The sequence below is a fragment of the Bactrocera latifrons genome, unplaced genomic scaffold, assembly GCF_001853355.1.
Source record: "Bactrocera latifrons isolate USDA-ARS-PBARC rearing strain unplaced genomic scaffold, ASM185335v1 scaffold_17, whole genome shotgun sequence".
Taxonomy (NCBI): Eukaryota; Metazoa; Arthropoda; class Insecta; order Diptera; family Tephritidae; genus Bactrocera; species Bactrocera latifrons.
In genome coordinates this window covers 2,457,500-2,484,092 of record NW_017535185.1, presented here as the reverse complement: position 1 = coordinate 2,484,092, position 26,593 = coordinate 2,457,500, and the positions used below count along the sequence as shown (strand labels likewise).

The window sequence follows — 26,593 nt, the reverse complement described above, 5'->3', positions numbered from 1 at the left end:
CTGCGCAAAGTAATCAAACACCTTTTCTGCATTTTAAAAACAGAACTCAGCTACTAATAACTGGTATTCAGCGCACATTCAGCAACTTTTTTGCACCCATACCGGCAATCGAACACATTTTTTTAGTTTTTTAATTGAATTCAACGCATATTTCATCCCTGATATTATCACTACATGTAACTGCAAATACCAAAAAAAAAAAACAAAACTTGTCTTATGGTAAACGTCAGTTTAACTGTTCATAATTCGCATTTTCCGTCGGAAATCTACCCATATATGTAAGTATTTATTGTTGTGTATGCACTATGACTATGGTCTGTTTCAAGAATTTGCACAGCTGCACGTTTTCGTCTCAAAATATGCAAAAATTTGAATATGCAGCTTTGCATTTTTAGATTTCATGTACGGAGAATGAATATTGCCTGCTTTTAGGCGCATACCACACTTTCCAAATGGAACATATTCCAACTCGGCATATGTCTGTATTTGCAGAAACGCTCAGGGACACACATAACATGTGTTCCATGTGTGCTTATTTTGTGTGTTTCGTCTATTGCCTCGGATCTTTTTGCCACAATCGTTCAATCGTTCTGCAGTCAGCCACCTTGTTACCTTGTTGTTTGTGCGGTCTACGCCTTTTCACTCATTTTTCCAAAATGTGAAACTTCAAAAGCAAATGTAAATTTTCAAATTGACAAATATTTTCTTTCTCATTCATTAAAATTGTCTCTTTATGTGACATGAAATTTCGGTAAAAAAAAATACACACAAATTCGCTAATTTCCAAATTCTAGAAAAAAAATTGCGGGTAGGGTGTACAAAACTAACGGCGAGCGGCAAGCAGAATCTCTACTTGTGCCAGTGTAATATGTAAAAGTTGTTTACCTGTTCCGCACGGCAAGAAATTCACGCCCACACTACCGAGTCCTGTTGGTTAGCTGTCATGGCTGTCCTCGAGCGCAATGGCAATTTGAATATCTGGTGGTTCCCCAAGGAGTTCAGTCAGTCGCGCTACGGCGAATACCATCACAGCGGCACCAATTCGTGCACTCTAATCACGCTCATCCTGGCCGATATGGTCGCGAAAGAGGGGCGTGGATTCTATTGCCAACGTATGCAGGATCTACCGCCGCGTGCTGTAGAAATTTTTGCCGAAGGTATCAACAAGGGCAATAGCGCCTACGCACATCTGATCACCGGCAATGCGGGGGTGCCGGAGACCGGCGGAGGTGCCCAACAAATGACGGCCAATCAAAATCTCAACATACCGGATGCGCTGAATGTGCTCAAGCGGCAGCCGCACTTTCGTTTGAAGGAGTGGTTCTTCACACATATGCAAGCCGATCCGGAACGTGAGTCGTGCCGCACCATTGCGCTGCGTCTGCTGCAGGCGGTCAATACCGGTTTGCAGCAGTTTCGGCAGGCGGGTAAGGCCAATGAGCATTTCCTCTTCGCCGCAATGATTTCCGACAATCGCACCGTTCTATTTGTTATCGAATTTCCGGCGAACCTGATCACATTCTTCGATTCACATCAGCATGGACGTGACGCGGGTGCTGTGGTGGCGCAGTGCAACATCCGCGACATGTACGACATGATGAATTGGTTCGTGAATATGAATCATGATGTCTACTCCAGCCAACCGCATATATATGAGGTCTCATTTCTACTACCCGATCCAACGGGTTTGCCAACGCCCTCAAAGGTCGAGAAATGCGAGGTAACACAGTTGAAGAATAATATGTCGCTGGCGAAGAAAATGCAGAAGAAATGAAACGTGCACAATGTAGCCGTACGCTGGGCGGCGCGGATCTCTGGAGTTAAATATTCACTGTGCATATTGTGTTGGCCATACGTTACACCAGCCTGCTGCAAAAATTGTCAAGTGCTAATGTTTGTTGAAAGTGGAAAATGAAAATCGCAAAAATGCAAATGTCTTGTAAACTCGCTCTTTATTCTTCTAATTTCTCTAACTCATACAAATAAACAAACTATCCACAACCGCAATGCCTTGGTGCTTTCGTTTTTGTATGTGGGTGTGGTGTTAAGTCGATAGGATTTTTTATTTGAATATAATTTTTATTTCACATTTAGCTTTTCAGCAGGTTCTTTAGACGTTTAGTATTTCACAAAGTGCATAAAACATTATCCACATTTTTGTTGACATTCAACGAGGACTGAGATTATTGCCGATCAAATTCAGCTGTTAAAAATGGTATTCAAAACACATTCAGCAGCTTCTTTACACTCTTATTGCTTCAGAAAGCATATGAAACCCTTATTCAGCTTTTTAAAAACTGAAATCAGCTCTTCCTTTTCGACAGCAAATATATAGCTAACTAGGAAAGTAAAATTTAACAGTATATAAATATTTTAGATCCAATCAACCAGTTGCAAAGTTACTAAAAATTAAATTCAGATGTTAAAAAGTGGTATTCAGCGCACATTCAGCAGTTGAGTTGAACTCTTACTGTATTTAAAAAAATATATGAAAACCTTATTCAGCTTTTTAAAAATTCAATTCACCGCTTCCTTTTATATAGCGGACATACAGTTATCCAAAGAGCCCAAAATCGAAATTTTATTGCATTTGAGTATCTTAGATTCTATCAACAAAGCTGAATTTCAAATTCAGCTGTTTAGAAGTGTATTCAGTGCCCATTCAGCAATTGTTTTGAACTCTTACTACATCAGAAAGCATATAAAAATATTATTGAGCTTTGAAAAACTAAATTCAGCGCGAATTCAGCACCCGGGGGGTCTAAATTCCAAATTTAATTGAATTTGCATATCTTAGATTCTATCAACAAAGCTGTGAAATTACTGAAATTCAAATTCAGCTGTTAATAAGTGGATTGATCCTTTTACTTACTGTGTTCAGCGCGAGATTAAGTTTTCGAACACAGCTTTAGCAGCACTTCAAAAGCGTGTACTAAGTGGGCATGGTTTAGTTTGCAGTTTTTCATAAAGTTGTAAAGCTGCGAAAGTGAAGTTGAAAGCTCTCGCAAGCTTTCTTAGATAAAATGTGTATTAGTGGCATACGATCGGGGCTTTACTCGTATTTGTGCTTGAAGTGTGATAATGCCGAAAGTGAATGCTTCTCGCTTGTAAATGTGCTGATAAAGTAATAATATGTGATAGCGAATACTTCCAGCGCTATTAACAGCTTAGCGAGGGCCTCAAATCAAGCATATGTGTATGTATTAATCTCACACACGTGTCTGCCATACTTCAAGAATATTATTACACGACGCCATTTACACTTTTGCTCTTAGAAGTCTGTGCAAATTCATTTTCATGATTATATGATTAAATATTATCTGTTTATGGGGTGTATGCACACACACACACACACATGAAATGTGCAGTTATGTAACTGGCCCAAAAACGATACATAATGAATATTAATTACATAAGTTTGCCATCACATGTTTCAAAAGCATTTAATTAATATGCGCAAGTTTTTTGCTGATTACATAAATCCATTATTCTAGACACGCACGTATGTAGAAACATATTTTAGACAGTGCTTGCCGCTAAAAGAAACACATATATACACAAACTCTCTTGTTTTCATGCATTTCATGTAATTTTAGTTGTGTGAAATCTAAATTAACTTTCCGCCTTATTAAATTACATAACAAAAATAGCCTTAGGCATTACACATACATATCTACACCTACACCGAATATGTATATATGAATTTACTTGACGAAAATTGAAGAAGCCGTTACATGTTAATTGAAGCACCACTTTCGGCAATCAAATCAAATCAATTACAATTATTTATATTACGACAAATTTAATTAAAAGTCACTCGATTTGATTTATTATTATTAGTGATCTCTTATATTTTCTTCTCACCAACTAATTTGTTATACAACAAGTAAGGAAGGGTTGGGTTAGTTAACATAGATTGATATTTGTGAAATATACGTACACTGCGAGTTTTTATATTTTCTCCCCTCTGCTGTTACTTCGTTTAACCCAGTTATAAAAAGAGACTTAATAAAGTCACTGGGTTAATGGTTGTAATGTGTTCTCTGTCGTATTTATTTGCCAGATAGTCTGGCTCCTTCTTATTGCGATTGCTGGGCAATATTTAAAATAATTATGTGCTTAGATGTATTCACAATTAGATGTCAACAGAAACACAGATTTTTCGAGCATTACCCTAATCTTTGCAGATGACACCACAACCTTCAGTGACATGTAGCAAAACCTACAAGCCTTTATTTGTTACTGGGAAGAGTGATTAGTTTCTTGAATCAATTTGCATTAAACTCTGCCAGAAATAGCTGCGCCTGTTCAATGCCAGGCACTTGTTGCCAGTAGCCTTTCCTACAGGTCTTTCCTTTTTCTGCAGCTGCTCTCGTAGAGTGTGGGATGCCACAGCTTCTTCCTCTATGCCATGGAATCCACTTTGGAGATCCGTGCTGGTAAGATATTGTTTTCACTGGCAATCCTGTTAAGTATTTGTATGCCCTCCAATAACAATGTTAATTTAATTTTAACGGACGAGATTGCCTGAAGTGTCGCTTGGTTACCACTGAGAATGATAATTCGTTCCCCGTAACAGTTTTTCTCGAGATTATTCTCTGCATATCTTCTAATAAAGCTCAGTTCGAAAAATTATTGGTACCGTGATTATAGCCATTGACAGCTTGGTACGTGGTATGCCTAATTTGCAGAACCAAATCCTACCAGTTAGGCGTTAACACACCATTAATGTATCATGGCTGGAAGAGTTCTCCTTCTTGTGAAAGGAATTATGACCGTTTTTGATGCGTTTTTGTTAATCCCAACATTCACACACCATCTTTTTGCTACATGCCACATAAAGTTTTCTCACACTTTCCTCTTGTTATAATAATAATATCATTCGCGCAAACTTGGCAGCGGATACCATTTGAAGCTGGCAAATCCAGTAACTCATTTGCAACTAGATCCACATAAAAGGTTACTGCCCTCTCTTCTGACATCCTTTTGTCGTTCCAAGTTAGAAGATGATTGGTTTAGTGATCCTCGTTCTGAGAGCCACTTACATCCACCAAACTTCAAAATTAGTACCCCGTTCACAAAGACGTCCTCAAAGCAGTGTCTACACCCACCAACTCTGTATGGGTTCTAGTCGGATGTAGGGCAGTTGTGCTGATGTGGTTATCAACTAGCTTCTCCTAGCCCTTTAGTAGAAAGGAAGTAAGGCTAATCGGCATGTAGGACTTCAATTGTCCAGCCGATCACAATACACTTCAGAAGTATTCGTGATATTATTGGGCAAAAGCTCAAAATAAATTCGATAAGGTCAGTTGTTTTCATCAAACAAAATTACTTAGTGAACGCCCTAATGTAATACTAGAGCTAAGTGTTGTGTGATTTAAGCAATTTAGTTCACGAAATCGAGAAGTCGTATAATCAAGCATAGCTGTTAACGAAGTGCACCTCAAAAGTTAACTGCGAATCATACAAGTGTGCGAAATTAGTTCTTTTGTCACCGCAAACGTGTTTCGCATTTGAAATTAATTACTGATTGTTGAATCAAACACTAATTACCGTAAACACACGTCCTCTAAGTACCGCAAGTGTATTATGTGCAATGTCACTAATTACTGCAGACTCAAATTGACATTCGTATGGCTGAAGCCAAATGCACATAGCTTCCAGTTTATTGGATGCGAAGCTGTACTTTTGTGTCCCTAATTAAGCGTACGAACCCGGCTTGGCAACAGCTTAGCTTCTGACATGTCATGTGATTTGAAGAAATATGATGTTTGTATTTGTGTGGGTATATATGCAACAAAAAAAATAGTCCAATTAAAATTTTCTTTAGAGCTGTACTTTGAAATTAGTTCATCATACAGGTATGCACAGGGAGCACAATCAACACCCTCTCTGTGAAAATTTATCAACTTTTTTATTTTAGTCTTCAATCATCCAACGTACTGAATATTTTTACCATAAACTGATTTTTTTTTAATTCTCTTTTAATTTCAGAGCAAAAAATTCTTCCTCATAGGTGTCGCGCTGATCGGCCCCGGCCTAAGGGGCCATGACGCGTTGGCCCTTTCATTATTTATTATTGCTCTCGGTGGCAGTATTCTGTGTACCGGGTGTCATAGCGTTGCGCGACGAACAAAATAGGACCATACTCAATGTTGGCTATCTAACAGCCATTACCGGTGAGCTAATGGACAAGCAGGGTCTGGCCATTTCAGGTGCACTCACAATGGCTTTAGATGAGGTACTAGCCAATACATTACAACACATTACTACAAGATACTATTAATATTCCTACCTAAATCATTTTGCAGATCAACGACGATGCCAACTTGCTGCCAAATGTCAAGTTGCAGCTGCGCTGGAATGACACCAAAGGTGACACAGTGACTGCTACCAAAGCCATAACCGAGATGATATGCGATGGCATTGTGACGATATTCGGTCCGGAGGGTCATTGCTTTGTGGAGGCTATTGTGTCGCAAAGTCGTAACATTCCAATGATATCATACGTAAGTCACTTGAATATTTGTATACCCTTTATACAGAGTTCGAGTATATTAAGTTTGTCACGATGTGTGTAATAGCCAGCAGGAAACTTCGGAAACCCTCTAAAATACTTATATATAAATGATCATCATGGCGAGCTTGAACGATTTAGTCCGTATCTTTGTCCGTCTGTCTGTATATACCATATGTAATCTAGTCCTTCAGTCTGGACGAAAACATTCCAGCTCTGAATGTTTTCGAGGAAGAGAAAGAACTCCACTCCATTGGAAAGACCATTCGAAATAATCGAAACCTATGAAAGACCAGGTGGAAAAGGACCTGGCTTCGATTGAATTTTCCTATTGGCGCCATATTGCAAAAAGGATAAACGACTGGCGCGTTTTCGTTAACTCGGCTATATCCGCGCAAGCGGTGCTTACGCCAGTAAAGAAGAACTCTTTCAGTTTTTGATATATCTTTTACTTTCTTTGGTTCGTGGGTCTGTCTGCTTCGTAACACACAAAACTTCGCCAATTGCTTTTTTTCTTTGCGATAGGGGATCAATTTTTACATTCCATCTAGCTTCTGTGCAGCTGAAGTTATCACTTTTTATCCTTTTTCATTTAATTTCCGTCCTTAAGGTATTTATTGAATGCTCCTGATTTCTTACAAAAAAAAAAAAAAAAATATATTTGGTTTGAAGAGAGCTGCCCTGAATTACATACAACTTCTGTATATATTTCTTCACTTCTGTTATTATAACGGCGTTGTATTAAATCCTCAATCTGCTAATGTTTTAAATACGTTAGCTTCGACATGTGACAAGTCCTTGTCGTTGCGCTAGATGCCTGATTCACGCACGATGTATGAGCATCTGCAAGTATGTACGTATATGTATATGCGCCTGTGTGTTGGTATCTTTTTCAATTATGCAAATGTCACCGGCTCTGCGTAGACGTTGTACGCTCAAGGCACACCGGAAGGCACATAAATGTAACGTTTCCTTGTTTCCTCACAACACAGCGTCGAGATTCGTCGTGGGCGTGCGTCGTGTGTGTGTGTTAGTTGGCGCTGTGACATACTTGATAGCAGGTGTGGCTGACAGTATGTAGACAAATTTACATTAAATTATCCCTGAGAATGCATGTAAATGTGTAAAAGAGTTTACAAAATGAAGACAAGTGCGGTCTAATAGAAATTTTGAGAGGAAAAAAGTGTGAAAATATGTAACGAGCGCAATATGTTGGAACTTGAGTATGAACTATTTTTAGATTATGTACAGTTAGCAATTGAATTTGCAAAATTCACAAGAGTTCTTTGATTTTACGGCGAAATCTGTTTAAAATTTTATATGTCGGCTGTTTATTACTGGATATACTAGGCTTTTTGGGTCTGCCATAACTGCGTAGGCGGTGTATACACCAATAAAGAAGAAGGCTTTTTGTGAAAGCATATGCGATAAAGTAAAAATAATATTCAATGCAACGGTCCACCCATTACTTAACAGTCAATTTAGCATAAAAATGGTGAACACCAAACCGTCTAAATGGTTTCGTTTTATTTTCTGATTCCTTTGTAACTGATGTGTATGTAAATAGTGTTGAGATAATGTGCTAGAAAAATAGAAAGAAATAGCTTATCAAATTTCATAGAAGGACGAGTTGAAGCTATGTATATACATACATTCTACTGTACATATATAAATTGGGCAAGTGTAAAAGAAGACTCTTGATCTGATTTTATTTTTTTGATGTTTTTTCCTTTTTAACTTTTCTCTTCGCTTCTTTTAAGTTAGAGTTTTTTGCTTTTAATCAAATTAAAAACAAAACCAAATTTTCGTCCATCCTTATTAGATCAAGATGGGTTGGCCTTTGTACGTTAGCCAAACTGGAATGGATGATTTTGGTATTCAGTTTTCTCAAGTATACGATAAGAACACTGGGCCGAAGGGTTTGTATGTAAAACTTTGGCACTTACGAGTATATGTGTTGATGGCAGTAACATAACACCTAAAAAATTTAATCAAAATGAAATTTTCAACCAACCAAACAATTCACTCTTACACTCAAGTATATTTACCGCCTCAAACAGCAAAACAAACCCTAATAACTTTTTTTAATCAATGCAATTCATTAATTTTTTTTTTCTTTGTATACTCTTCTTCATTGCCATAAATACTGCTTACGCAGTTATAGAAGAATCTACAACAACGCGCCAGTCGTCCTTCATTTTCACTGTTTAGAGTTATTGGAGACTCCAAGTCTCTAACTTGTGGAATTTGGTCTTTGAGAGCACTTTACTTTACCTACTCAGTCCGAAGTAGCACCTGTTGGCAAAAGTTATTCTGCGTTGGATTTCGAGACTGACGTTGTTGTTGATCTTAATGCTGGTTCCAAGATATACGAAATTATCTGCGATCTCGAAGTTACGTGGGAGCCCAGTCGAGAGGGCAACGTCCATTTGCTTGATGACGGGAGATACTTCGTCTTATCCTCCTTCACTGCCAGACCCAATTGCTTCGCTTACTTATCCAGTCTGGAGATAGCAGAACTAAAGTTGTGATTGCTAAGGCCAATGATATCAATATCATCGGCGTACATTCTTATAGAAGTTTGATACGGATTGTAGCCAGACGTTCCTCCAGCGTGGTAAATGCCACGACTCAGCGACGGCGTCTCTCTTCCACCACGAATCCTACACCGAATTTGCGCTCCTTTATATGGCCACTGTAGTAAATACCACAAGTACGTACTCGTCTCAGTCTTTGTCCCGTCCATTGCACTTCTTGGACGGCGATTATGTTAGCCTTTACTCAAACGAAGACATCAACCATCGGATCGGTTATACCAGGTGTATGCTCTTAAAACGTAATCCTTAATGCGTTTCCAGTGGTCGTCATCGAAAGGGGGGTCTGTCATCCGTGGTTTCTTACTTCCTTTCATTGAAGGTTTTTTAGGTGATGAATCCCAAACCTAGCGCTCAACCCTGGGAGGGAAGTTTCGCATGGGAGATAAGGAGATTAATTTATACCAAATTTTGTGAAAGAAACTTTTCTGTTCGCGATAAAATAAAAAACCCCAAAAATTGGATATTTTTATTTGTATTCAAATAAATTTTGAGGTTATGTGAAAATGTGTAAACACACAAGTTGTAGATCCCTTCATTACCTACAACTTTACCATATAACTTTTTTCTACAGGGCTCGTAGTTTAGCCAACAATCAAGCTAAGCCTCAAAATGCAACCACGCTCCTCCCACTTCCCGACCTGAAATCGCTCGTAAATTATTCTATCTTTCTTTTTTCTTACTGTGGTTTTCTTTTAGTTTGTGCCACTTTCAAAGGCTTTTGTACTGGCCTAAATATGTAAATACGTTGTAGAAAATTCTAAGCTCGCACTTATCCTGATTTGTTTTCGCGCTTTAGCAAATTTGTTTTCTTATTTTTCATTTCTATATGCTACAAGTATATTTAATACTTTTTTATTCGCATTAAACACTAATAAGTTTGCATAACTCATTTGAATAAATATGTTCTCTTTTTCCTTGCAGAAATGTGCTGAATACAGAGCATCCGCCATACCGACATTTGCGCGCACAGAGCCGCCAGACACGCAGGTAAGTCGTTCTAACAGCCATAAGTGAGGGCAAAATAGAAAAGTTTCCACCTAAACCGCCACAGACTGCGCGTCAACGCTAATCGAGAGTAGCGCGTGAATGTGAACCAGTGACGGAAACTAGTTAACTGTCATCGGATGTGTCGCTCAAGCATGCGGCTTTTAGGCGCAAGAGCCAAATTAAAAAAAAAAAAGAATACGCTTAAAAATACATAACTGTGCGACATTGCGCTAGACATTCGCTATTTTCCGCTGCTGGTCGTCAGACGTTCAGCAGTTCAACGCGGTTGCTTAGCAAGCAGCCGTGCAAGCACTTGTGGCATGCTACGTGTCCTGCACAATATGCCGTTACCTTATCGGCACTAAATATAAGTAGGAGTTGGCTTAGCCTTTGCGTGCATAACCGTACATTCACAGCTGTGAGGCTGTGCACTTTCTGCGAATGTGTTGATGAGGAATTCATAATTGCTGATCAAGCAATGCAAAGCGCGTCTGTCACTTCGTCATCTGCCTGTCAAGTAAACGTGAAGCTGTTAGTTTTCTTCTGTTGACGACAAACATTCGCACTTCTATATGGATTTTCTAATCTGTTTATTTTAAAATTGCTTAAATTTAGTGCCATTAAACCATTTTCCAGCGGCTCAATTGGTTGAGGCAGTTAAGCAATAATGAATATTAGAACTTAATAAAAAAAAAGAGTACATTTACAGTTCAAATTTCCCAACTATACAATAAGAAGTAGATTAGAACTTAGACTAACTAGATCCATAGTACAGCAGAGAGCATATCATGCAACAAAGTAAGAATTCCCTACACAAATAAGAAAGTTTTCATACAAGAACTTATTGTTGGTTGTTCTGTATGACAACTATATGCTATAGTAGTTCGATACGAAAAATTTCTTCCGATATTACAGCGCTTTTTTTATTCGGAAAATTATGCCAAATTTCTGGACGATATCTTGTTAACCAAAAAAGTTTTCCATACAAAGACTTGAATTTTATCGGTCAGTTTGTAAGGCAGCTATATGCTATAGTCGACCGATCTAAAAAATTTCTACATATATTGCAGCGCTCTCTTAGATAGTAAACCATATTAAATTTCAGGTAAATATCTCGCCAACCAAAAAAGTTTTCGATACAAGGACTTGATTTTAATCGTTCAGTTTGTATGGCAGCTATATGCTAGAGTGGTCCGATATCAGCAATTCCAATAAATAAGCAGCTTCTGTATGTTAAAAGAACGTGTGAAAAAATTCAGAGCGTTAACTCAAAAATTGTGGTACTAGCTCGCGTATATATATAAAACTTAATACATACACCCAGTTCAAGGCATTAAAATGGCGAACGTACTGCTTTAAAAACCAAAATTACATACATATACATACATACATAATTTGTAATATGAAAAAGATACTCTACGCTTCCACGCATCCAACTCCATCACTTAATTTATAGTTGTAAAATTTCTGCTCTTTATTAATGTCCGTTTCCTTCTCGCATTCTGCGGCCTTTGTAACGCAGGTAATTAAGTCAGTGATTTCGCTATTGCGTTACTATGGCTGGAAGAAATTCTCCATTCTGCATGACGAACTGTGGACGACCGTCGCTGACTTGCTCAAAGAACAGGCCACCAAGAGGAATATGACAATAAACCATAAGGAGTCGTTTCTTACGAATATGCCAAAATGCTGTGCATTAGGGTTGCCCTGCTGTCGTACGAGTTTTTGGTATCAGGTGAGTGCTGAAATGGTTGGCGCAATTATTTAATAGTGAAGTATGTGAATGTTTTGCTAACTAAATGGGGTTATTTTATATATTAAATAAAAATGAAGCATACTTTTAGCCGCATTGGCTTTATATGCTAATTTTATGAAAATTTAAAATTTTAAAGTAAAAACTAGACCGAAAATATGTTTCTTATAAAAAGGGTTATTTTATATATTAAAAAAATAACTGAAAATGAAGCATTCTTTTAAGCGCATTGACTTTATATTCTAATTTAAAACTTCAAATTGAAAATTGGACCGAAAACATGTTTCTTATAAAAAGGGTTATTTTATATATTAAAAAATTAACTGAAAATGAAGCATACTTTTAAGCGCATTTGCTTCATAAGCAGTTTTCTGCACTTTAAAATTTTTAAGTAAGAGGTGGCTATAAAAGATATTTCTTATTCGGGAGGTTAATAATATTATTTAAAAAAAATAATATATATAAACATACTTTTAGGCGCATTTGCTTTATTTGCTAATTTTATGCAATTTTAAATTTTTTAAGTAAGGAGTGGCCATAAAATATGTTTCGTATAAGTGGGGTTAATTTGTAAATTATAAAATTAAGTATACTTTTAAGCGCATTTGCGTTATATGCTAAATCTATTCAATGCGCACACTTGTAACTCTTTTAAATGAACAAATATAAACTTTTTAAGTAAGAAATTCGAGGTAAACCTAAAATATGTTTCTTATAACCTCAAAATGTTCACGAATTTGTATATATTCTTTTCGGTTGTTATAAAAACGAATAAGAAATAGTAGAGTAATGTGCTAGCATAGTAATATTTGGTGTGCTTTGAAGCACTTGCGCATTGTGGCAACTGCTTTCGTGAAAAATAATTACTTGCCAAGATTTCTCTTTCTAGTTCGAGTTCATTAAAAGCAAAAGTAAATTATCGGAACCCTCCACCATTTACTTGTGAGCACCGACTTTAATTAATTAATTTGATTGCCTACATTTAAACTTTTGTCATTAAAACTAAATCGTAGTAATTCACCGTCTGTTATTGTATTTGTAAAATTGTATTAACATTACCGTACTTATGATTTCATTTCATTTGATTTGTTGTAGACTGTGCAAAATACAATGAATCGCACTCGCATCTATGTATTCCTCGGTTCGGCGAACTCACTGGTCGACTTTATGCTCTCCATGGAAACGGCCAATTTATTCCTCAAAGGTGAATACATGGTCATCTTTGTCGATATGATGCCCTACACACCAAAGTAAGTAACAACACAGACACACACATTTATATACATACAAATAGTCTGTGCTAATACGCCGACAAGTAAGTCTACTTTGCCACACAACTCACATAAACACACATTGGAGCTGTAAAAAGAAGCCATTTCTTTCCTTTGTTTTAACTTCTCCTCCTCCTGAATGGGTGTAAAATTACTTTTTATTGTACGATTCTCGATGCTTGCGCCTTTATTTTTTTTATTGGCTGTTTTTTTTTAGTTTTTTCTTAACTTTTTTTAGTTATTTTTTCATACCTTTCTTCTTTAAGGCTCCGCTTTAAATTGAGAAAAATAATCGAAATTGCACTAATTCTTTTTAGAGAAGCCGAAAAGTATTTACGCAAACCGGATCATGTTGAGGCGATGAAGGTCTGCCACGAAACGGAGAGCTTCAAGCAGTTGGCGCGCAGTTTGCTAGTCGTGGCCTCCACGCCACCCACGGACAGTTATGAAGATTTCACGGCCAAAGTGCGTGGGTACAACGCCAAGAAGCCGTTTGATTTTCTTGTGCCATCGTTATTTTACCATAATAAATATCTTAAGGTAAGTGCAAACAACCATATATACGCATACATAAAGGGTACTTTTTTAGACGCGTGGTTTTCAAGTATATCGAGAATGCATATAATGTTAATTCAGAATTCAGCTTAATTATAAAGGAAAGGGTTTTGTCATTATGTTGCAAAAATATTTTCTGGGAAAGTGATCGCCGCGACTGGCTCGATTAAACCACGGTTGACTGCAAATAAGGTGGAATATTCGCTTCCAAGGCGTCAGTCTACTTGGGGTTATCTTCGTAGGCAACCGACTTCCCATAACCTCAAAAAAAAAAAATAATTCAGCGATGTTATAACGAAGAACTACGTCAATATTCTGAAATTCTGTCACGAAAAGTCATAACTCACGGCTCTATAGCGTTCCTCATTGACAGTAACAATTTATCTTTATTTTATCTTTATTTTTGAAGAAATAGTATGCACCTAGCAGTGACTTTTGGAGGATTTGAGATGCCGCAACAATGAACGGGAGCCGACTCGTTTTGGGAGGCGACTTGTGTTGAAAGCCAGAAAGATTACGCACATATCGTCATCCAAAATCAGCTAAACACATGCAAATAAGACTATATCCTTCTGAGGCTAAATTTCAATAGTCACCTTCAAAATAGGAGGATACTACATTTGTCTATACGGACGAGTCCAAAAGACACTGCGGAGGATCTAACGCCGGTTCAATAATGGACGGGATCCAACTCGTTTCGGATGCCGGAAATCAGTTAAGCATAAGCAAATAAAACTATTGTATATCCTATCGAGGTTAAATATCATTAGTCAACTTCGGCAGAGTATGACGTGATTGGAGAAGAGGTTCGGTATGGAAGGAGGATACTAGCTCAATCAATACCGACAGGTTCGAAATGCACTGCGGTATATGAGCGGGAGTATGCTTCAATGATGCTAACATTACAGCCAGCATCTTTTAAACGGAATTACTAGGTATAGATACGGCCTGTTAAGCTCTATTGAAAATCTACGGGAGAATTCAGAAAGCAACCATATATATGGACAGCCAGGCATCATTGCTGGTCTTGTCATCACAACAGATTAATTCGCCTTTTTAGACGAATCCGAAGCAGAGTCGATACATTAGCGGCTGGAGGCGATTAAAAGAGAGCTTTATATGAATTATGAAAAAATAGTTCAGATGTGATGGAACTCAATAACAAGGAAAATAACCTTACTATTTACGTTCAGCAGACAGCAATAGATAAACGATAAAGGTTCTGCGGAAGATTTATGGTCCTTTGCGCAATGGCAATGACGAATACCGCGGTCGATGGAACGATAAGCTGTACGAGATATACGACGACATTGATATAGTTTAAATACGCTGACTAGGTTTTGTCGTTTGAAAGTATGAAACTCCATTTCTGAGAGTATTCGACGCAGTACCAGCCGGGGAAGGAGCAGGAAGACCTCCACTCCGTTGGAAAGATCAGTTGGAGAAGAGACCTGGCTGAACTTGGAATCACTACTTCGCGATAAACAGCGTAAATGAGGAAAGACTGACACGCTGTTGTAAACTCGGCTATAACCCCGTAAGCGGTGTCTACGTTAATAAAGAAGAAATAGTTCATCGAGAATCCCAAATAGTTGAGCGCAGTGATGAAAGGGAATAGTAAGATTATAAGACCCTACGATATTGCATCAAAATTGCGCATCGAGCGCCAATTAAGAACCTTGTTGATAGCTTTCTTCCATACTTAGCTTCACAGCAGCAATAGCGTTTTCGATAAGCATTGTGAGACGTCTCTGAAGATGCGCATTATCCACTAGAGTAAACGCTATGCGAAACCGATCCATCGACCAAATATCAGAAAACAAATGAACCCTTTTTTTTTGGTAATAAATTTGCTTGATTTGATAAAATTGTAAACTAAAAAATCAAGGACCAGAAAAAAAACACACGTCTGAAAAAAAACTCCCGTTACAAAGATATAAAAATACAAAAGCCTGAATTGTCGCTGAACTACAGTTTGAAGTGCAAAATGCCAAAGTAACAAGTGAAAAATGAGTTGCGAATAAAATTAGAGTTCGCCTAGGTGATACATTGCGAGTAACGGAAGTAACGGTAAATCGAAATAAATGAATACTTCACGCTTCAAGTTACAAGAATTCCTTTGCTTTTGAAGTAGCGAGTCAATTAACTCAATAAGCTCAATTAACTCAATAAGCTTCTTTAACGACAAAGGAATGCGGTATTTGTAGAAAATGAGCGCTCATTTCCATTTAGATACCTGTTACAAATACAGACACACAAGCGCTTGGTTGGGAAAAGAATATGTTCGCTATGCTAATTTGCCAATTTTGTGAATTTCCCGCTAAAGTGCTGGGCATACGCCTTCATCAAACAGATAAATTGTGAATGCCAAAAGTCAAGACAAATTATTTAAGGTGCGCCATTGGCCAACGAGCCAAGTAGTTTAGAGATATTTCGACGTTAAGTTGGTGCTTGTTTTTGTTGATTTTGCCGGCGCCTACAAGTATGCTAACAAGTCGTTTCGCTTTGCCGGCGCAAGTGCGTGAGTGTGAGATAGAGTGATACAGAGTGTTTAAGAGTTAAATAGAATGAGAGAGCGGTTATTCAATTAAATACAATAGCGTACCGTTACTTCTGCCACCCTTTAATGTTGCTCACGCGCCGCGAAAGCTCTTGCGTATTTATGTATTTGAAAATTGTTATTGTCATTTTTGTTTACAGTTATTTTTTTTTCTTTTTTTACAGTTTGTTTCTATATATGCCGCTTACCTCTATGATTCCGTTAAGCTCTATGCCTGGGCGTTGGATAAATTGCTGCGCCAGGAGGAGCGCATACTAACGGATGATGTGATATACGATGTAGCTAGTAATGGAACTAGAATAATTGAGACTATTATCAAAAATCGTACTTATAGAAGTGAGTACTTCAAGCACATCATATAATTATTATAAAATTTCGGTTGTATATTAAAAAGTAGAGACTATGTAACGTCAGAATCACTATAAAGTGTACACATAAACGAACAACGGGACGAGCTGAGTGTCTTTAGCCTGCTGATCTAATGTCTGTCGGTATATACGTCAAATAGTTTCCCAACTTTTGAGATATTCATCTGAAATTTTGCAAGCCTTTTTCTCCCCAAGAACTATAACATATATCTGCATACAAACTGACCGATCAAAATCAAGTTCTTTATAAAAAAGTTTTTATTGGACAAGGTGTCGTCACAAAATTTGGCAGGGACTATTACCCGAGACATATCAATAGTCTCCGAAGAAATTGTTCTGTTTGGACGACCATAGCATATAGCTGCCATACAAAGTGATTGTCCTTGTATGGTAAACTTTTTTATTTAACAAGCTGTCATCACGGAATTCTGCTGGAATTATTTTCCAGAACATATCAACAAACTCCGAAGAAATTCTTTAGATCGTAAAAGTATAGCATATAGCTGCCAAAGTGATTGATCAAACCCAAATCTTTGTATGAAAAACTTTTTTTATTGCAAAGTTATCGGCACGAAACTTGGTACAAATTATTATCCAAAGCATCGCTATAATCTCTGAAGAAATCGTCCAACTTGCATGACTTTAGCATATAGCTCCCATACAAATTGACCGATCCAACACAAGATTTTGTATAGAAAACATTTTATTTGACAAGATATCGGCACGGAATTTAGTATGAATTGTTATCATAGGCATCGCTACAATCTCAGAACATATTGTTTAGATCAGACTACTATAGCGTATACCTGCCATACAAACTGACCGATGAAAGTGAAGAAGATTTTCTTTTATCTTCTTCTATGCTACAAAAAATGCAACTGTGAGAATTATTTTTATAATTTTTTTTTATAAAAACTATATTTCAAATATATTTTATAATTTTATAAACAATTATAATAACAATAAAATGTCTTGCTGTCTAATTCTCTGCAGGTATCACTGGTGCAACCATAAAAATTGACCAGAATGGTGACTCCGAGGGAAATTTCTCCGTGCTGGCCTACAAGCCGCACAAACACTATTTCAGCGACAATGTGTCCTGCAATTCGCATATGGTGCCCGTGGCCTATTTCCAACAAGGAGAAGATATTCCAGTGAGTGAGTCGTCATTTTTTTAGTTCCTTTGCTTATGCCTTCAGTTGCACCATATACTCATATTATATTACTATATACATACATATATTTTCATCTTATTTATTTGTTTACTACTTCAAAATGTTCACCTGTCGCTTAAAATGATTTTTGTTTTCTACTTCCTATTTCGTTTTGGCTACATCTGCGCACTCTTTAGGAATATAAACTCATCAATGGCTCCGTGCGCGTTGATTGGCCCTCGGGCGGCGATCGTCCCTTCGACGAGCCGATGTGTGGTTTTGCCAATGAGCTGTGCAAAAAGGATGATCGACATATAACGTCTGTGGTGGCGGCGGGGGTGCTTGGTTTGCTGCTATTCTGTGCGGGTGTCATCACAATGAGCATTTATCGAAAGTGGAAAATCGAGCTGGAAATCGAGGGTCTCTTGTGGAAAATTGACATATCGGAAATAAAAGGTTACTCGGGCAATGATATTGTCGCATCGCCAAGTAAGGTGAGTTTATGTTGTTGAAATATATACTAAAATGTGGCATATTGTGTGCTTGCAAGCAAATGTGTATTGTGTACACCGTGGCGTATGAGTAACCACGTTTTCAAATGAGCAAATCAAGAAGATTTTGCTTTTATGGTATAAAAGTCAACGCGTTGCAGATAAATATGCCAAGTATTTGGTTTATTTAAAAGAACCAGTTTATGCTAAGAAATATAGTTTTAACTGGGTATATTCTCGGTCCACTGCAGTCCACAAATACAATAAATATGTCAAATATTTGAATTATCTGCAAGCGTCGATTTGTTCTAAGCAATGTAGGTCGAACTAGGGGTGCTAAATCGAAATTATAACAGCAAAGTTAACTTTACAATAGAAAAAACAATAACTTCGGCTGCACTGAAACTATACTATTCTTCACAAATACAAAAGATTCCTTATTCACTTAAAGATTCACTTGATTCCAATCGTTCAGTTTGTATGGTAGCTATATGCTATAATAGCTCGATCTAAATAATTTCTTCGGATATTGAATTATTGCCTCAGATAAAAAGCTATACTAAGTTTCGTGAGAATATCTCGTCAAATGAAAAAGCTTTCCATACAAGCACTATATTCCGATCTTTCAATTTGTATGGCTGCTATAAGCTAGACTGATTCGATCTGAAAAATTTCTTTGTTTATTATATTATTGTCCCAGATAATAATCCATCTCAGATTTCATGAAGATATCTTGCAAAATGAAAAACTTTCCATACAAGGACTTGCTTCCGATAGTTCCCTTTGAATGGCAGCTATATGCTACACTTGTCCGATATCGACGGTACCGACAAATAAGCAGATGCTGTGAGAGTAAAGAACATACTGAAATTTTCAAATTGATATCTCAAAAACTGAAGAATTAATTTTAGTACATACACACATTCCCTGTACAGGGTATACAAAGAATATGATACATACCTCCGCGAATACATACATATCATCAACGACTCATGCTGTAGCTTTACTTCATGTAATTTTTAATTAATCCATTACGACAACAGTTCTTCGCTTGTCTTTGCGTCCTTTCCCACCATACGGCTCACGGCTTACAGCTATTACTTTCACCAATACAAACGCAACAGCGCAGCTATCAATGTCAACAATGAGCCTACATTTTCATATCTTCTACGTGGCATGCTGCTCAAGTTGCATCGTTTACTCTGCACACGTCCTGTGGCAATTTGCTGCGTAACGGTCATTCCAGGAACGTGACAATTCCGTCACACCATTGCCACAGCCACTCAAGCAGCTTTCGATGCGCATATTTGTTTATCCATCAATGCAGACATGCAGACACACGTGCGAATCAACTTTAATCGAACGCTCGACTGCAGGGTGTAAGATTCGTGCCTACTGCCTTTGCAAAGCCGACTGTTTACTTGTTTACCGTTTGGGAGCACAAATGCCAAAAGAAAACATGCGCAAGGCAGTGGTACGCGGAAAATAGCACGTTGCATTCGACAAAGTCGTTAGCATTACGTTCTGCCGCTCTTCTTTAATGTATGTGTTTGCTAAAGCTCGTTATGGCCTCAAGGCATATGGCGGTCTCGCGTGGCATACTGATGCGTGTCGCTCTATTAAATAAACATGTGAATGCAGATTTGTTTTCTCGCCCGCTTTTAAAGCTTCTTGTGCTTGCTTTGTTTTATTTTTTTTTTTTTACTTTAAATTATGAATGGGAGTATGGATTTTAAACCCTGGAGAAATTGAACAATCTCTATTAAGTTTGCCACGAACTCACTTCTCCTTAATTGATAATTGGCAGATAAATGAGTAATGCACCGCGACCTTAGGTCTACTGTGGCCTCTCCTAATTCACAAAAGCTCATCTAGCTCCGGCATAGCGAAGCGTTGTGGTTAAGATTTAAAAACATGGATCCAAGGGCCTTTAACCTGCGTCTGTAATGGTGTTTCAGGCACCATGTCGCCGAACCAGCAATTTACGCAGCTCCTTTATATGGCATGGGGCCCAGTGAAGGGTTCAGGTCCTGCCACGTTGGTGGGCACCCATTCAAGTCTAACATGGGAAAATCTTAAAGCTATTGCTAATGAGGTTATGCACCCCTTGACTAGTTTTGAATGCAACTATAAAGGAGACTGCACTGCGTAGTCTGAAAAAGTTCACTGTACCTCTTCTTCAACGGCTTTAAACAGACACAAATGAACGGAATGAACACGGATTTTTACTTTTTTTTACTCCCAATATTTGCAATTTCTTTGAAACAAGGTCATCCACGTCCCTTTGCTTCCAGCTTCTTCACAGCCATCTGTCCAATTATAAATACTTTCTGCTTCGGTAATTCCAGTTTTCAAACTCAACCAACGCGTGAATGCTGGATGTCATCAGGCCAAGTATTTTCTAAAACTTGACAGTCCTCCTTGCTTATATTTCTAATTGAAGTCACGCCATTAGCAACCACTTCGTGTGGAATTCACTAACGCCTCACTAATTTCTTTCTATTTTTCTTTATGCTGTCGTTCACATGTCGTCGTTGCCGCCAACCAATCAACTAAAAATTCCCAACGAAACAACACATTCGCAACAACACCAACAAACGTGATATTGTCGCCCCAAACCCTGTCTATGCTAACGGTAACCGCAATGCTGTCAATCGTCCCATCAACAATGTTGGCTCATTTCCCTAACGACATATGCTCCGTTAACTTTGCCACGACGTCTTTCCGTCGTTTACATCTATCTACAAATGGAATGCATTGTTCATCCTTCGCAATCTACAACAACACGTCCAACAGTTGAGTTTAGTGAGTGCCCAATCGTTTGGTTCGCGTTGCTCAAATCAAGTATTCACCTCAACGGCGCGCTTACGTGGCGCAGTGGTGCGCATCAAGGAGCTGAAGTTTCCGCGCAAGCGAGACATTTCGCGCGAGATTATGAAGGAGATGCGTTTGTTGCGCGAACTACGTCATGATAATATAAATAGCTTTATTGGGGCTTGTGTTGAGCCAACCCGTATACTACTAGTCACCGATTACTGTGCCAAGGGCAGTCTCTATGATATAATCGAGAATGAGGACATCAAGTTGGACGACTTGTTTATCGCTTCGCTCATACACGATTTGATTAAGGTACGCCCACCCATATTGGTTACTTAACAACGTTTAACGGTACTAATGAAATGCTTATATTTCAGGGCATGATTTACATACACAATTCGCAACTGATGTACCACGGCAATCTGAAATCGTCCAACTGTGTAGTGACCTCGCGTTGGATGCTACAAGTGGCCGACTTTGGTTTGCACGAGCTGAGAAACTGTGCGGAAAGTGAGTCCATTGGAGAGCACCAGCACTACAGAAGTAAGTGATACTTGCTTAGATTTATATAAAGTTGTACCCAACATAAGCAAGCTACAAATCACCTTTGGATACTGGCTTGTCTCTGCCTTTAGACACAATAAAAATTAATAAATTGTATTAGCGTTCCACTAGTTTCTAGAATGGGTTTCAGCACCTAGATTTTACTTGACACCAATTCTGTATATTTTTTATTTTAACAATATCTTACTGTATGGCAAAAGTTAGATGAACTCCCTCTTGCACTGATTGTTCTAGAGGCTTCTAGATGATAGGGTTAGGAGTAGGTCGGGTTTGCTGAGTGTAACTCAGACTTTAGATTCTGTCCATGTCTGTGTTTTCTGCTTACAAGAGATGGACCTCTCAATGCATTCTTGCATCAGAGGCAACTATCTGACAGGTAGGATTGCGCATATAGAGGATTGCGTTCATGTGATTACGGTGTGCCAACATTCTGGAACATTAGGAATCTTGAGGTATGGAGATTAGTTGAACTGACGGACCATTTGATGTTTGCGGAGTGACATCCACTGGTTGGCATGCCGAATATTTAATTTTGGTAATACGGAGACTAGGAGCCCTCGAAGCTCGCTTTAACCTGCTCATAAGGCACGGCCAAGCGAGGAATATCGTGGTCTTATTGGTTTACTAACCTAATGCGGAAGAAGTGATCTTCTGTCAATGTGGAGTTGTATTCAATCAGTACCGGACTCAAAGTACGGCAGAGGCTTTAGATGGGCCCCCCCGAGGTGGTTGGTATGTCCTTTCGACACTATTTATTGATACTAAAAGATGCCTTAAATATTTTTAATCCGATGTGAGCGTCGGACACTAGACCTTGAAAAAAACAAGTTCTGAAGTTCTCGCATTTGTTCATCTATAGACAAACGCACGGTCCATCGGTGATCAAGATTAAGTACTGTTCTTTAGCGATAATACACAGAGCATAACCATGCTTGAAATCTAACTCGTCTTCTATCACACTACTCTTTCTATTTTTAGACCAATTTTGGAAAGCGCCTGAGCTGCTGCGTAACCCACACTTGTATGGCACCCAAAAAGGCGATGTTTACGCTTTTGCCATAATAATGTACGAAATAGTCAGTCGGAAGGGACCATTCGGGCAGGTAGCCTACGAACCAAAGGAGATCGTAGATCGGGTGAAGGAGCTCCCACTGGCAGGTAGCATACCATTTCGACCCGAACTGGAATGCATAAGGGAGCACGAGTTGTGTCCCGACTATGTGCTTGATTGTATTAAGGATTGCTGGAGCGAAGATCCTGAGATAAGACCTGATTTTCCAACTATACGGTAAATATGCAAAAAAAAGCTCATAAATAATTTCTATTGTAGTTAACACTTCTTTGACTGCGGCTTCTTTAGGAATCGCTTGAAGAAAATGCGTGGTGGCAAGACGAAGAATATCATGGATCAGATGATGGAAATGATGGAGAAGTATGCCAACAACTTGGAGGAAATTGTTACCGACCGCACGCGTATGTTGTGTGAGGAGAAGCGTAAAACCGAAGACTTGCTGCATCGCATGCTGCCGCGTACTGTAGCGGAGAAGCTAACAATGGGTCAAGGCGTCGAGCCGGTGTCCTACGATCTGGTAAGAGCGCCTAACAGCTGTTCAGTAGATTGAATACATATTTATTGATTTTTTTCTTTTGTTTTAGGTCACTATCTACTTCAGCGACATTGTGGGCTTTACTGCTATGTCAGCGGAGAGTACACCACTGCAAGTGGTGAATTTCTTAAACGATCTCTACACGGTATTCGATCGCATCATACGTGGCTACGACGTGTACAAAGTGGAAACCATAGGCGACGCTTATATGGTGGTCTCTGGATTGCCAATCAAAAATGGCGATCGACACGCAGGCGAAATTGCTTCGATGGCGCTGGATCTGCTACATGCGGTCAAGCAGCATCGCATAGCGCATCGACCCAACGAAACACTCAAATTGCGCATCGGCATACACACCGGTCCCGTGGTGGCCGGTGTGGTGGGTCTGACAATGCCACGCTATTGTCTGTTCGGCGATACCGTGAACACTGCGTCGCGTATGGAGTCCAATGGCGAGGCATTAAAAATACACATATCAGGTAAATGTAAGGAGGCGCTTGATAAGCTTGGTGGCTATGTGACAGAGAAGCGCGGTCTGGTGTCGATGAAGGGTAAGGGTGACGTAGTCACATACTGGCTGACAGACGCCACAGACAAGGCTATACAAAGGAAAGAGGTCGATATGACCGACATGCCACCGCCACTGTTCTGTCGACCACGCAAAAGTCCAAAGTTGAATAGCGATTCGCGCCAGCCTAGCATCGTGGGAATGCATTTCTATGGTGGTGGCTCGCGGCGCACTTCAATGGTGCCACGCACCGATATCGAGTCTAATTATAGCCTACAAGGTTCCACATATCACGTAGCGCGCGACTCGCCACACCTGTCGTCGCGTCGTCACGATCGGCCGTCGCTGAATGGCATTGGTGGCAATAGCATACCGGAACGTATGAGTTACTATGGCGGCTATGGTGGGGCGGGGACCGGTGGCGGCAGAAGTGGGAGTGTCGGTGAGACCTGCACGCTGCTGGAGTCAGCGCATGCATCGCACAACACGCTGGAGCATTCCGAAAACGAAACGAACTGTGATAAAGAGTGCATGAATGGTTACGGTAATGGTGATGGTAGTGCAGTCGAAAGTAGCGTAGTTGTTGGCGTTGGGGGTATTGGCAAAACAAGCGTCGTGGGTAGTGCGCTGCTGGTAGGTGCATACCGCTCACCACATTCCGCTGCAAGCTCACCCAGCCACAAACCGCTTGCCTTGGTGCGTCCACATCGTCGCATTATTAGCGAAAAGCTGCCCTCCTCCGTCTCGATACAGGAGTTTGGTGATATCAGCAGACATCCCACCGTCGCACAAACGATTTTACTGCGCGAGACGCGTTCACTTGATCCCATGCCAATGCAGCTGCGTAAACGTCATGAACCCGTCAAACTACCGCCGTCCAAATTGTCGAAAAACAACTCACGCTCCTTGGACGCTGTTGCAGCGCTCGGTTTAAGAGAGAGCAAACCCACCAAATACGAAAACGCCAATATGAATGGCATCGCAGGCGATGAACTGGTCAATATGAGTCACACGGAACTCGGCGATGTCAACGTGGATACAGCACCAAATAATTTGGATGAGGAAGACTACGATGACGATGTTGGCTTGCTAATGCGCGACAATGGTGGCTACCGCTACGCTCATAGTGGTGGTCCACAGCCCAGCATCGTGCCCGTTGCATCCGCCTTGCTGAACCGCAGACGCAGTGGCAGCCACGTAAACACCGCGACCGTTGGCGGTAGTACCGTAAGCGCTGGCACTGGCGCCACTGTCTTGCTACCGTATAAGCATCTCAACAACAATTGCAATGGCGGCATGACCATCGAAGAGGATGCGCCGCTGCTACAACGTCAGACGTCGCTCACTAGTCCACCCGACGAAATATTGGCGCTCACAAAGCGTTGGCGTTCACTCGAAGCGCTCGAGCACACCAATATCGAAGCGCTCACCACACCTGCGTGCGCCAGCAGTGGACGTGGCGCTGGTGGCATGACACATACTGGTCATAATAGCGTTAGCTACGCGCCGGACATTGACGGCAGTGGTGCCTCAGGCTCCGCGGCAACGGGTAACGCACCTGCAACCCGCAACGGCAGCACATTCACGACATGGCTGTGGCGCATCATACAAGGCAACAGCAAACGCACGAGCGATTCGTCGCTGCGACGCGTAGTGCCGAGCGGCGTGCATGCGCCGCACGTCTTCAGCGATCTGCCGACGTCAGCGGCGTTAACGCGCGATCGTGAGAGTATCGTGTAGTGCGCGACGTAAGCGGAATTTGTGCAACAAGCTAACGATTTTGGGTATTGTGTAATATTGCAACTGCCTGTGTGCATAAATATATAGAATATATGTATATGCAAGACAAGCCGACGAGCTGACGCGCCGACGCGTTGCGCTGTTTTTCACATTTCAAAAATTACTTATTAATTTATTTATTTGCTACATAAATTTTCGCAGCATTTTCATGTAAAAATGTTTGGCAAAATCGATTGTAAAATTTCTAACGGGACGTGCTTGTGAACTTCGACTTAAAAACAGGCATGACGCGTTCGGCGCATGTGGCAGCGAAGGTATTGTGGTACACAATGTAGTTGCAAGGAAAAAATAATACAGTTACTCTCAGGAAAATACCGTTTTTCTAACAAATAACTTTTTTTTTTGTGAAGTTGTGTGTTGCTTGTCTTGTAGATTTATGCAAAGTTACGCTGTCATTCATCAACAAAAAAAACTCTCCAATTTTGCTTGTTAAGAGTACCTATGGAATTCAATATTAAATTACCGCTATTTTTGCTTACGAAATTGCATTTTCTCAGAATTGCAACAAAAACAAATGAAGCGATTACGTAATATATGCGCGCTGTAAAGTTGCTCTTTTTTATTATTTTTTTTTCTAAAATATGGCATATACATTAGGGTGTGTAAAAAAAAAACCAATTTTTTCGCTTTGTATGCTAAAAATAGATCCTTAGACATTTGTATGAAAATTTATCCAAGTATGAGCTAAACGTTGTATTCATTATACATATATAATAGACGTTAGGGTGTGTCAAATGTTTTTTCTTTTATTTCGTTTTATATTCTGAAAAGCATGTTCTTAGACAGCTCTATAAAAATCTCTCCACGTATGAGCTCTCAATTGTAAAGGAAAGTTCCTACGCCTAACGGCAAAAACCAAATTTCGCTACCAACTACTTGGAAAAAATATCTAAATTCATAGATTTTCTATGAATTTGAAATTCAATACTCTACAAAGAGGTTTCCCTTTCGTAAACTTGACCAGTAAAAAGACGTTAACCGTTAAGGTATGATTTATTTTCTAAAAAAAAATTATATAGAAAAAAAAATATGTAAGAAAAAAAT

The 26,593-nt window shown here is 39.4% G+C and overlaps 2 protein-coding genes across 2 annotated transcripts; both read left to right on the top strand.

The window, feature by feature from the left end:
- The first annotated feature begins 664 nt into the window (after positions 1-664).
- Positions 665-2,007, top strand: LOC108966735. Its single transcript, XM_018929766.1, has one exon. The coding sequence runs from the start codon at positions 944-946 to the stop codon at positions 1,772-1,774; it is 831 nt and encodes a 276-aa protein (XP_018785311.1). The 5' UTR covers positions 665-943; the 3' UTR covers positions 1,775-2,007.
- A 4,042-nt stretch (positions 2,008-6,049) lies between these two features.
- On the top strand, positions 6,050-26,593 carry LOC108966801 (receptor-type guanylate cyclase Gyc76C-like). Its single transcript, XM_018929870.1, has 14 exons — positions 6,050-6,241; positions 6,312-6,509; positions 10,036-10,101; positions 11,624-11,836; positions 12,950-13,104; positions 13,443-13,665; positions 16,405-16,576; positions 17,602-17,762; positions 17,960-18,256; positions 21,050-21,382; positions 21,448-21,613; positions 22,613-22,922; positions 22,995-23,223; positions 23,291-26,593. Exons 1-14 carry the CDS (start codon positions 6,050-6,052, stop codon positions 25,487-25,489), a joined length of 4,914 nt encoding a protein of 1,637 aa, XP_018785415.1. The 3' UTR covers positions 25,490-26,593.

Coding starts and splice junctions, on each gene's coding strand:
- LOC108966735 (XM_018929766.1), top strand. CDS start 944: ATGGCTGTCCTCGAGCGCAATGGCAATTTGAATATCTGGTGGTTCCCC.
- LOC108966801 (XM_018929870.1), top strand. CDS start 6,050: ATGACGCGTTGGCCCTTTCATTATTTATTATTGCTCTCGGTGGCAGTA. Junction 13,105..13,442: donor ATGATGCCCTACACACCAAA/GTAAGTAACAAC, acceptor AATTCTTTTTAG/AGAAGCCGAAAAGTATTTAC. Junction 16,577..17,601: donor CAAAAATCGTACTTATAGAA/GTGAGTACTTCA, acceptor AATTCTCTGCAG/GTATCACTGGTGCAACCATA.